We start from the raw sequence: 13205 nt of genomic DNA, 5'->3' as shown, positions 1-13205 counted from the left end.
AACAAACCTTGAGTTTCAAGGGGTCCATATCTTTAGACATTTCTTGTTTTCTCATCTCAGCAATGGTCTTTGGTCCCTTTTTATCAGATTTAGCTGAAAACCCTTGATTAGATAAAAGATCCTCAAAGTCATTTTCTGAAACTTTTGGCTTTTGACCTATGAGAGAAGAAAATCATTAAATGAAAAGTTACATAGCAGAACACATTAATGGGGGAAATATATTGCACTTGGATACACCTACAGGACATTGCTCACTACCATGATAAACATGCTACAGTGACTTGATAAACTCTGCAAGACTAACAGGATAGGAATAAAAGAGATCACTGACAAGCTTTCAGTCCAGCATGCTAGAACCTCATGTGCATATGTGTGACTAAATACTTCCATGTCCTTTTTTTCAAAAACGGAGTAGATATGAGGGAATACATATCTACTTATTAATGATTTTAGAAAGGGTTCCATTTTTCCACTATAAAGTAATTCTAACTGCTGTGTAGTAGTTTTTCAAGGTACTCAATACTCTAGTCAGAAGTATGTAGTCAACATTTAAGTGTGTTGAAACTTATACAGAATAATGAAGGGATAAAGTATCAACATGAAAAGTCATTATAGAACCAAATAATTTTAGAGAACTGTAGAATAACTGAATTCGAACCCCGACTAGATAAATTTCTTAGGTCCTTGTCCAGTTGAGGTACAGCTGTTTTCAAGGGTAAGGAATCACAACATCTCTTGCCCCATTTCAGCATTTCTTCATGCTAATTGTTATTTTTTCCTCCTGTTGTCCACTCAGACCTTCCTGTGCAGCAACTTGTACCCACTGTCTCTCCATCCTGTCACCTCTTTCCAGATACAGATCAACAGAATTATTTCAACTAACAGAAGTACCAGTTGTTCACTTATATGACAGTTTAAGGGAGGCACAATCCTACTACCAACACACCAGGAAAATAAAATTTTCCAAGCAGGTTAACATAGAAGAGGCTATGCCCATCCTTATACCTCTAGGTTTGCCTATTCGGTTGGAACATCTTAAGGGACTGGTTCCAAGAATGATTCCACCTACTCTTATCCTTATCCTTGTCTGAAACACAAGAATTTCTAGTAACTTTAGTCTTTTTTAAGACTAGATACTATTCTTCAGCTAGGAAATTTATTTCATACTTTTACCTGTGTATCATAAGTAGACAAGCATGATGCAATGTTATCAACCACCTCTCCCTGGATATATCAAATTTACCTTTCTAACCCAGTGATACAAAACCAGTGAACATAGCCTTGAGACCTTAGGCTCAAACATGCAAATAACTGGGCCATGTTAACCTTGTCTCTGTGATATTCTAGTGTAGCTTTGCAAAAGCAGAACAGCAGATTTGGCAAGCTCTTTTCTGATTTTAACTAGATACAACCTAAACGTAAATAAAAAGATGAAGGTGCAAGAGTTCCTGCTGCTAACAGCTCCTCTGACTAACTTCACACAGGCCGTTAGAAGTAATGCCTTCAGAAAACTTACCAAAGCTCGGGATTCTGACTCCTCTTTCTTCTCGCCCTCCAATAACACTGAAGTTTCCTGTGTAATTGGGTTTAGCTGCTGTGCTGGATTTAGTCTGGGACTGCCATGAAGTACTTTGTGGTTTTGTGGATTTCTGCCACTGATTTCCCAGCTTCTGCGATGGAGCAGTCTTCTGACCAAAGCCACTACTTGAGAGTCCACCACTGGAAGAACCTAATAATAATCACTAAATTAGTTGTTCAGCTTGGTATCTACCACCTGTTCAGTACGACAGTTCGGTTTTGAGATCTAACCACACAGTTCACAGTGACAGTGATACCACTATGCAAGAGAAAGACACACAAAGAAGTGTGTCTAAAATGAATTTAAGTCTCATTAACAAGTAACTTTGATACAGGAGCTATAGCCATTAATGAAAGTCTTCCAGCCTTGTTTCTTTTCTGTTTATATAACATTCTCATTAACCAGCTTTGACTCTCCTAACTCTTCTTCCAGAATAATGACTTGCATGTGAAGGCCAAAACACTCCCATGAAAAACACAACACGGAGTCTAAACTCCAGTTCTTACAACTCAGTTTCAAGCCTGAGAAGGCTCATTAGCACAGTGACATCTGGCTACTTGTTAATGCAATAATTTTTCCTATTGAAAGTTAACTGAAAGATGAATTGATCTAAATTCTGCTAAAATCAATATAATTTCTTCTACCGGTTCAGTGTGTTCTACACCTCTATTTCCAAATGGAAGACAAATTTATTTTATTTACTGCCACACTATCTATAAACAAGTCCATATTAACCTGGAATTATTAAACTAGAAAATTTTGGTAAATGGTTTACTGCAGAGCAGCCTTATTGCTACTGCTTCAACACTAGAATTTTCAAGTAATTATGCACAGACAACATAAAGAAGCCAAACATTGTATATGTTACCTTGTGTTTAGATAAGAATTCCACCAAGAGGATACTCAATTAAATACACAATGCTAACTGCCAAGGCAACAGGATAAAACCTCTGTTACCCCCAAGCTAAGGCAAAAGCACATTTCTGTAATTCAGCAACTCAGCAACTGTAGGCTGTTTCAAATCGTCCCTTGGTGATGGTCCTGAAATGCAAGGACCTCAGCTTTTTTTATTGCCCTTAGTTTTTCTGCTGTTTGAGAATGCTGCAGGGCTAGTTCCCAAGTTTGCCATGAATATAAAATCCTGGGAGAAATGTTGCTCTGTGATGTGTCTCATCTTCCATACCATCTTGTGCACTCCACTGCAAACTGACAAATGTTCATAATGCTCATGGTATTGGTGTACAAGCATGGGCCTGATTTGTGCTCATCTTACAAACGTGAGAGATTTAAGTAGAAGAGCTAGGAGGGCCTACTGAATTAAAAATAAAGCACTGAACTAAAAGGAAAACAACTGTCCCTTTGGATCTAACAAAGAATTTAAGCCAACTTTCATTTCATATCCTTCACCGCACAGCATCAATAAACACTAGATAAGAAACCTCATGCTCAGTTACTGAATCAGCAATCCCTGCTTTCTTTTACCTTCTCATCTGGATTCTGAAGCATTTCTAAATCACAGCTGTGGTTATCTTCTGAAATATTATTCTGGATGTTTCACAAAAGATTCAGTTTTTTCTTGTTACTTGTCTGCTCTCAGCAACCCAGAGCTGAGTTGACTGCCTCAAGCTGGTTGTTAACAATTAAAAGGGAACACTTTCCTTTATTTAAGCTATCAGTTACATTTATTGGTACAACAAACGAATTAAACTGTAGAGGCATTAAATATAGTGTCTTAAAAGATCTTACCTGGAAGACCAGATCCAAGATTGGCAAGATCAGCGAAAGGATCAAAGTTCTGAGATTTAGCCTGGCTAGAAGACAAACCTGAAGACACACTGGACTGGCCCCCTGTGGTAAAAGCTTGACCTGTATAATAAGAAAACATATCATGTACTTGATGTATTTTGAAATTGAGGAAATGAATAAAAGTACTATTTCCACAACACCTTGTGTAAACCTCTCCAGCATTCTGCTCTATGACGTCTTTTACCATCACAAGAATTACCATTACTATAGACAACTGAAACTATTTGGTTCCTCTGCCTTGAACTTACTCTGAAAAACTGCAGAAGTGCCTTACCAAAGGGGCATTTAAGAACAAGAGCACAGAGTCCTTTAAGGAACAAAGCAAACAAGCATGTTCAGCATTTTCAGGTGATTAAACTGATCAAGTCTGGAGTATTCCTTATTTCCTCTAATGGAAGAATTTTATTTCATAATACCTTCAAAAAGAGGCTTCAGCTGTGGTGACGCTACATTGCTGGTTGCTGAGGAATCTGCCCAAGAATCCCACCCACTTAAGAGATCTGGGTGGCTTGTAGAAGCTGATATTTTAGGTGGCTCCGGTGTCAAATTCCCTACAGAACAAAAAAAAGAAATCTTTTGATTATTCTTTTAAGAAAACCATCACAATAATGGATATTTTGCCAATACCTATAGAACTGTGTAGGACATTGTTGGCTACATTGCCATCCTTACAAAAACAGTGACATTTTGATGCTTTGTATGTTTTGATGATACTATATCCCTGCTTTTCACTTTTCTCAGTTTCTCAACTTTATCCTCTGAATACTGATACCAAAACATAAAAGCTATTTTACTTTGAGGAAATCATTTGAAGCAAATTAAACATGCCTTCCACCACCTCAAACCACTAATTCTATTTATACTTAAATCTTACAGCTGCAAAGAGAGCACATCAAATACAACACAACAAATGTCTGCTAAGTGCCTGTATTACAACAGTCATTTTTGCTGCATGTGAAGGTGAACATCAGAATAAAATGCACGAAGTAGCTGCCAAAGTCTTCTGAAGGTACAGTATACAATTTTTAGCCCTTTCACCAGACTTAAGCCCCTCATCTCCCTGCCTCTGAAACCATAGGAGAAGCAGTATGTAGTTGCCTCAGTACTCAGGAACCCAGCTATCTGCTACACAGCCGTGTCACTGGCTATAAATGTCAAGGCATCCAAAAGTATCTATTCAGTAGTTTAGAAATTTGCTGTACCATACACTACTCCCAAACATTAAGTAGACCTTCAATTGATGTTAGTATTGATTTTTAAGCTAGAAATATTATCTCTGCTAATACAATATTTTTTTCTACAGGGGCATAAGGAAATTTACAACCACTTACAGAATTAACTATGATAAAACCTAGCTGTGAGAAAAAGGGATAAAGTAAATTACAGCTGAATGCATTTGAAAGGTTGAGAACACACTATGGGAACCAAGTGTTTTGTAACGGCTGGTTTAAGAGCAATCAAGTTCACCACCTCTCCCACCCTGCACAAAGCAGGGAGTAGCCTATTGCTACTACAGCAGTAAATTCAGTATGAACAGTACAAGCCCACATTCATCCACAACACTATCAGGGAAAAGCTGCAATAATGGAGTACAATATACTGAACAGTAAGATGTACCTCCTGGAAGCTTTTATTCTTATGCTATATTCTTTCTTGTTGTATAACTTGGGAATTACGATAGATTTTAACATAAAGAAATAGTGTTACTGACATGATACTCTGATTTTTACACTCTGAAGATGTATGACAAAACCACATGCTGAATCCCTTATATTTCTAACCTGGCACACTGGAGTTCATACAAAAACATTAAGGTAAAGGAGCAGAATATCTAAAGAAAGGGTGAAATATGAAGTTTAGCTAAATATTCCCAAAGTTGAAGCAACTGAGATCACGGGCAAGCAGATCCATACCTGCTTGTCCCTTAAGTTCTTCTTCAATGTGCATATTTATAATCCTTAGCCATATGGCAGTAACCACCACAGCACATCAGGGCACAGTTCTTTACTAACACTGATCAAACCAATCTAAGGTGTAAGAATAAATTGATGGTAATCAGATCACACTTTCCAGCTTCCTGAGATAACAGACCTGTGTTTTACTATATCCTACACATAACTAGCATTAGGTTTTCTTTATTTAACTTGTCATCTCTGTGTGAAATCCTTTAATCACAGAGGACAACAGGATTTTCTGTGAACTAAGAGGCTAGACAGAGAACACAGTCATCACAGAAACTAAAAAACTCAGGAGAAGACTGCACTGGTCCTCTGATCATCTTCCACATCTCCTGCTATCTTTTGATCAGGTCAGTTCATTCTCACAGAGGGAAATACATTCCTGACTTGCATTAGAGGTGACCTGCTACTGGCATATCCAAACAAACCAATTCTGTTCTCAAAAATGCTCACTGAACGTTACCTACTAAGGAAAAATGGACAATCCTCCAGCTACTGATGATAGCTTGTTTTTTCAAGTGTGGCAACTTAAAAGCAGGTTATTGATTCTGAAGTGAACAGTGATCCCACCTATTAGCTGTAGAGGTTTAGTAATTGTTTGCTACTGAAGAAAGCTCATCCATCACTAGAATTTAACTCCAGACACTTATTACTGCTGCAACAGTAGATACACCCTATCTCATTGCTGCAGCTTATTTTGAATGAAGACTGACATTACTACTAACAGATTTTTACAGAGTTTAAAATTCTCCCTCAATTTAAAGACCTCATGTTTGCACTGTCGTCTACTTACAATTCTTCAAAGTATGTCACTTGGGATCGTGCTCTCATTTGCCCTTTTTTCTCCAGTTACTAGTTATGTCATTTCACTCACACTCATTTATATTAAAAACATTGTAACTATTAGTATTCCTAACTTCCTTGCTAGAATTGATACCTGTGACTGGATGGAATGCTAAAGGCTCAAATACATATTTCATTTCAGCTAAAAACATAGAAAAGCTGTCATTCAAAAGGTAAACAAAGAAACATGAAATGTCATCCCAATTCCTCCATTTCCACAGGGTTTATAAAGCCTGCACAGCAACAGAGAAATATTGGGAAATCATCGTGTAACACCAGACTGAAGACAAGATGGGTACATTTTAAGTATCTTTCCCCTATGTTGACAGAAAGCTCCAGAGCAGGTACATGAATGCAATTATCCACACTGGAGCAGTTTGTTCCTGAAAGGCTATAACCTACAGAGACCTATGTTCCTGAAAGACTGTATCCCATGGGAAGAACCCACACAGAAGCAGGGGAACTGCGTGGGGACGAAATAGCAGCAGAGAACAGCTGTTACAGACTGACCACAACTCCCATCCTACCCACACATTTCTTTGAAAGTCTGATTTTAAAAGCAACACTCCTGGCTCTGCCACTGCACCATTTTTTGCAAGGATATGTTTTTCTTTAAATAATGAGAATGCTTAGAAGCTCTGTTTAGTAACACTTTGGAAACGTGCTTGGGATAGAAATACAGAAAAACCAAACACATCACAAAACTTTGTTTTGATTAGATTAATAGATTTTAAAATAAATGTACGAGGAAAAGGCTTCACCAAGAATACATTAGAGAAATTAAACTAAGCAAGTAAGATTAGAGTATTACATAATGTACTTTGTAAGTGTATTACCAGAATGCATTCAGGTCAAGAAGGTCCAAGCTAGCCTTAGCTTGCGTTTTAAGAACTGGCCATACTATAACTTGACTTGCTCGTTTCTTTCCCAAGGCTTCCAGAAAATTTTTAAAATCTGAGAATCAAAATAGCATTCTGCCATCTAGAACATAAGTTTGCAGGTGTTTGTGTACCCTCAGTTCTAAGGGCTCTCAGAGGAAACTCCAGCTCCTAAGAGAAGGTTAGCAATGCTAGAAATCCTCTCTCATCATAAATATTAGCATGGTATTACACAGGAAACCCTTGCTGCTTGGTGCATTTGTATCTGCAATCCTTAAACACAGAGCTAAATAAAACAGCAGTCAGAACAAGTGGATCTATTAAGACACTAATCCACCTTGACTGAGCTGAAAGACAAATGCACAGAGCAGTAGAAACTGCTGAGAAACAGGACACCAGAAGCACACTTACCTAAATTTAAGAAATCTGAGCTGGAAGAAGGCGGAAGTGAACCGTGTGTGGAAGGAACTGTAGTTGCTGTAGATGCTGAACTTGGATTAAGAAAGTCCCCAAAGAGGTCTGTACCAGACAGAGTTTGAGTCTCTGAACCTGATGACATTGTGAATGGGTCGAAAGGATCAGCTAAAAAAAGAAGCAGAAAACAATTATGACAAATTTTAGAATAGACAAAAGTTGGAAAAGGCTTACTGCTCTAGGGGTACAAACACAAAGCAGAGTTCATGTTGGCAACTGCAGCAGCCTTCTAAGAAATTTTTGTGGCAAAGTGTCACCATCTGTCCCTTTTTCTAGACACCAGTATTTTCATGTTGGTATAAGAAGTATTTCAGCCATACACAATAGGAACAGCTATGTCTTCAAACACAAATCCTTATCAAGGCTGTACACATTCAGTAACATTTTAATTTCATCCACACAAGACACACCTTAAATTTGAATGATTATCTGCATATTACATTTAAATGCTCTGTAATGCCAAACCTTCAAAGAATTTACACAAAACAGACTATTAAACTACTAAAAAGAACATCAAATAAAATATTCATACTACCACTTTGACTTGAAGGCATTGCTGACTCTGGGGCAGAAAGCACGTCAACTCAAGAATGAAAACCAACAGAAGCAAGGCTTTCAACAGGTCTCTAGTGATCACAACGAAGAAAAAGCTAATTGGAAGAGTATTTATAGTCAGCATGTGGTAACATGTGACAGCTGGAATCATGGCTTGAGATCTTCCCTTTTCTGCTGCCCTCTAGGGTCAAAATCCTGAAGAGCCCAGGGACTTCTGCCAGATTCACTCAGAAGCTGAAGAGAAGGAAAGATCTCGCCATAGTGCCCTAGCACATTCTGAGGTGATGGCCAAATATTCTCACTTCTGCAATTGTCTTTCTTGTACCCATTTCAAAGGTAGAATGAGATACATACTTGACTACTGCCCAGATGTTGTAAGGCAGACATCGTTAAAGAAATATAAAATCAGAAAGCTTCTCTTCCATAGGCACTTGCCTATGTAAAAAAGGTAAATTAAGTGATTCCTCATTGACCACAGTAACGAAGCTCAATACTGAATTGCTTCAGCAGAAATAAATATTTGAAATCAACTAGATGCTCTACAAAAACACTTTGCAGCTATATGTAGAATAAAGCTTTTAGACCAAGTGAATTATGTTTGTGCAAATAAAATAAACCTTATAAGAGTTTCTCAGATTATTTGACTAATATTCCCAAAAATCTTACTGTTAACTTCAGGCAGAGAAGTTTAGTCTTGTGACAGAGTTCTAACTATCCACTGGTAAGAGGAATAGAACCTCTAAACTAAAACACCTTTTTTAAATACCAAATAGATAGTAGGGTTTAACACGCTCTTTCAGGATACAGACCTGCCAACAACATCAGTAAAAACACCAAGAAAACACCTTTTAGCAGCACTATTATCCTACTGGTTTGAACAGTAATCTACAGGATTTCCAGTTGCCTAGCAGTCTTACGTGATTAACACTGAAAAAATCCCACACAAGCATTTGACCGAAGCAGCGCAGCTCTGTACTATGTCTAATGCTATTGCTTCACGTAAGGTGCAAGAAAGCAGGAAGTTATTACAATTCTATGCCTTAGCAAGAGCAATTATTTACAGTTTGATTTAGAAGATGATCCAGCAAGTAATGTATATGGGGAAGGTATGAATTCCTTAAGAATACTGAATCTCCTTTATACTCAAAATTTGGTACTTTTCTGTTTACACTGTTTAAAGCTAGTAGGATACCAGAAACATAACAAAATACCTGGATAAGGTACAGTAATTTCCTTCATGCAGTAAAAACACCCATTCTATGCAATTCTTGCTATAGACCAACATGTCTTTAGTGTACAGATCAAAACATGGTGCTCATTTGCTAATCACAATGCAAGCAGCAGTTTTTATTTGTTAGCCAGCCAAAGAGTACCAATGTTAAATTTACTTACCTGAGGACAAGGCTGCTGCTGAAGACATACCCTGAGTAGCAGCTGGACACTGACCACTGAAAAAGAAATCTGTTCCTTGTCCAAGAAGATCTCCAGTGGGCTCTTCCGAAATCTGTGATGCATTACCCACAAACAGATTGTTCAATAAGTCCGCGTTACTTGATGAAGAGTTTATTTCTGAGACAGGTGGTTGTTGTTCTGGTGAAACATCAGAGTCTAATCCCAGTAAATCTACATTCTCTTCAGGAAGAGATTTTTGTAACAGTGTAGATGGAGCTTCAAAAAGCAACTCTCCTTCTGGAGTAATAGAGTCTTTTTCATCAACAGTTACTGCACTTTCTTCACCTGGAAATGTAGGGAATTCCTCATCTGAAGGCTCACTCTCCTCCCTGTCATCAGATAGTTGAACACGATCATTTTTAGATGATTTGTCCTCTATTCCACTCTCCAGATTTTTTCCTTCTTGAATAAAAAGAAATAACAGCTTTAGATTACAAGGATTCTTCTGTCAACTAGGACAAGACAGACTTACATGGTGAGATCATATGAAATCAATCCTTAATTAATCAAAGCTCACAAAAGAATTGATAAAAAAAGGACTAGCTGTTGTCCACCACCTCTTTGTATAAAGCCAGCAGAAGAGGCAGCTCACTACCATACTTGCCACTCTGCAAGGGCAGATACTACGAATTTTTTCAAAGTAAGACGGTCCTGGACATTCAGCTCAGGACATTGTACCACTTATCACTCAGTAACTGCTGCTCCACTGAGTTACCAACATTTTTGCCGACAAAGCAGAACCCAGAAAAAGAACTTACATGTGCACTATAAAGTTACATTTTCTCAGTCCATACATACTGGTCTGGACCCAACTGGCTACTTTGTTTCCTCTGTTCCTCAGCCAACTTAAATAGGTCTGTGGGAATGCAAACGCTTCCTTGCAGACCTTTAAGGTTAAGATTTTTGCAGAAACAGAAAAATTTAGCTCCGCATTTAAGTTACACACAATATCAAAAGAACAATACTTGGCGTTTATCTAAATGAAGCAGAATGGCCACTTGTTAAGCCGAGCTCACTCTTAAAATACCTTTCTCTTCATATTCTTGTGAACTAGTGAGTGTTGCTGCATAAGAAGCCATAAGCATTCATCAGAAAGTGTACAAGACAAACATACAACAAGTAATTACTTTGGAGGAAAACCTGTACCTTTCCAGTCCAGAGAATGAAAGAAGTTATTCGCATCAGTACTACTGCTGTGTGGGGACTCTGTATCAGTCGGTGCACTTTCTGAAGACTGCTCCAGCTGGGATGCCTCTGCTTCATACTGTGCAGTTGAACCTGGTTGTCGAGGCAGCTCTGGTTTCCCTATAAAATAGATTTTAAGCCAGAACCCTTACAAGAGAAACTTCTAAAACTCAATTCCAGTCATAGCAGCTGCTATTTGACTTGCAGACTGAGTGCTACAGCAAGACAACTGTCTCAAAGTATCTATTACCCTGCAAAGGCAAATTCCCACCCCTCTTTGAAATTAGCATTATTAAATTTGCCTCAACTGAAAAAGCTGGTATTTTCAACTATAACACTAAATTAAATCAGACTCATAGCAAAACACTCAAGCATTCTATTTATACTTGTACAAAAATGTAATTTACACCTCACTTGTACCAACAAACCCCCCCAAAAAAATGTACAAGACCTATGAACAATATCTGCAAAAAGCAACAGGAGAAAAAAGCAAACACAGCTATAGAAAAAAAAACAGAGCATAAAGCCAGAGAAGAACATGGAGTTGTTAACTCAAAGGACTTAAGTTATACACTGTGTGCTGCAACTAACTACTTATATTTCTTACTTTACTGCGATCAGACATCAAGTGACTTTTGTTGTAAGACTGACTTGGGCTGAGTTAACCTACTGCTTACTGAGTTACCTGCTTTATCAACTCTCAAAAAGGAGGTTTCTTTAAGGCAAATAAGAAGAATCCCTAAATTAGTAAGTGTTCATCCACTGTTTGAAAAGAATGGGATGAATGCTTGGGATAAAGACATTTGTCTGAATCTAAATACCAAACTGGTAGAGCACTTTTTCACCCTCCTTCCACAAAATCGGTTGCAGCTTACAGAGATGCTGAAATAATCTGTCTCAGAACATATACATGAAAGATCATGATTAATGAAATAGTGCAAATTTTTCATTTTAATAAGACAAGTTTTATAAAATCAGTTCATAGCACTCACTTTTGTTCTGTTTCCTAACCACCAGTTTTAAGAAATATTTTCAATGAAATTTGAAACCCTTACATTTCAATTATTTACCAGAAAATGAAAGTGACTTAAAATAAAAGAGTAATTTTTACAAATCCTCACTATGAATGAAACACCTTAACTTCAGTGAGCTGTGTTCACAGTAGCATTTTGAAAATCTATATAAACTAAGGAGAAAATTACCTAAATCATAATACAAACCAAGAAAAAGAAGATAAAACAGCAGCAACTACCTTGTATCAAAATAAATGTAATTTAAAGTGTACTATGTTAAGTGCACAGAGTAAGATCTCATGTACGGTGTACTAAAATCACAACAATAATCTCTATCATGCTTTTTATTCTGGAAGCACAGACAAGGCTTAAGAGCCTTAATGAAAATGTCAAAGTTAATTAGTGATACCAGGAGAAGAAGAAAGATACTGAACAGCATTAACTGGAATTAATGCAGTCATCTACAGACGAAACACAGAATATGTAGTATTAAAAAAATTAAACATCTGCTGGACTACATTATGAAAAGTTGCAAAATTGAATCACATTATGTGGCTATACATGAGAAGGACCTTGATAAAAACATTTTTAGGTAAGATCATTTATGAAAAATGCTCAGAGGATTTTAAGGGACATTATAATGGTGCCAGTTTAGCTAAATATATCTCTTTCAAGACATTTTGCCTACAAATCCTGGCTATCACAATATCATTTGCTAAAATGCTTGCAAATAGCATATTCATAGCTTTAAAGTAAGTAAATGTAATGACAGTGGAGGTAAAATAGGGATAATTCTAATCCATTTCTGAAGGCTAATTTATACTCCTTCATACAACGTACATTTTTAAGCGATATTTACAAAAAAACCCCACCTTTTAAATGTCTTTCACTTAAAGTATGTCAGAAATTAAAAAAAAAGCTTCAAACACCAAGTACATTAGACATTTTATCATGTTCTCTAGTTGTTAAAGTAAAATTACCAAATTTTGATAAAATCTCTTGTTGTTCTTCTCGGGTGGAGAAAAGGATCTTGGGATTCAGTCCCTTTATGTTCATGTTATCCCACGGTGGCTGTTCACAGCTAGGTCTGTCTCTTGGCTCCACCTCTACTTCCAGATTGACTTGAAATAAATCAGGATATTTTTCTTGTATGTCACAGGCATCCAGATCATACCTGCAAAGATGCATACAAGTGGATTTTTGATACTGATGGCTAACTAGATTAAATTCAGTACAGTCCAAGACAAAACTTTAAAGCAGCTAGTATAAGGCTTAAAACATGCTGTATTTGTTTACTTTTTCCATGTATTTTAAACACATGGTATTTTGGTACAGAATTTTTTTTGATATTATGAACAAAACATTGTTTCCTTGAGATGAGAAAAACAGAAGAATCTTATTGCAATCAAAGTCATCTACTTCCTACACAGACTATATTTCCTCTCCTTCACCACCCCACCCC

General features: G+C 37.2%; 1 protein-coding gene across 1 annotated transcript in view; it reads right to left on the bottom strand.

The window, feature by feature from the left end:
• GAK (cyclin G associated kinase) overlaps positions 1–13205 on the bottom strand; it is a 71183-nt gene that overhangs the window by 8058 nt on the left and 49920 nt on the right. Inside the window, exons 19-26 of the mRNA XM_014958137.1 lie at positions 12724–12917; positions 10692–10850; positions 9486–9944; positions 7476–7646; positions 3802–3936; positions 3326–3445; positions 1517–1729; positions 8–156 (exon numbers count right to left, since the gene is read on the bottom strand). Coding sequence (XP_014813623.1) covers positions 8–156; positions 1517–1729; positions 3326–3445; positions 3802–3936; positions 7476–7646; positions 9486–9944; positions 10692–10850; positions 12724–12917 — 1600 coding nt within the window. The remainder of the gene's footprint in view (positions 1–7; positions 157–1516; positions 1730–3325; positions 3446–3801; positions 3937–7475; positions 7647–9485; positions 9945–10691; positions 10851–12723; positions 12918–13205) is intronic.

Source organism: Calidris pugnax, unplaced genomic scaffold, assembly GCF_001431845.1.
Source record: "Calidris pugnax isolate Ruff unplaced genomic scaffold, ASM143184v1 scaffold317, whole genome shotgun sequence".
Lineage (NCBI taxonomy): Eukaryota > Metazoa > Chordata > Aves > Charadriiformes > Scolopacidae > Calidris > Calidris pugnax.
This window is presented reverse-complemented; position numbering and strand designations above follow the sequence as displayed.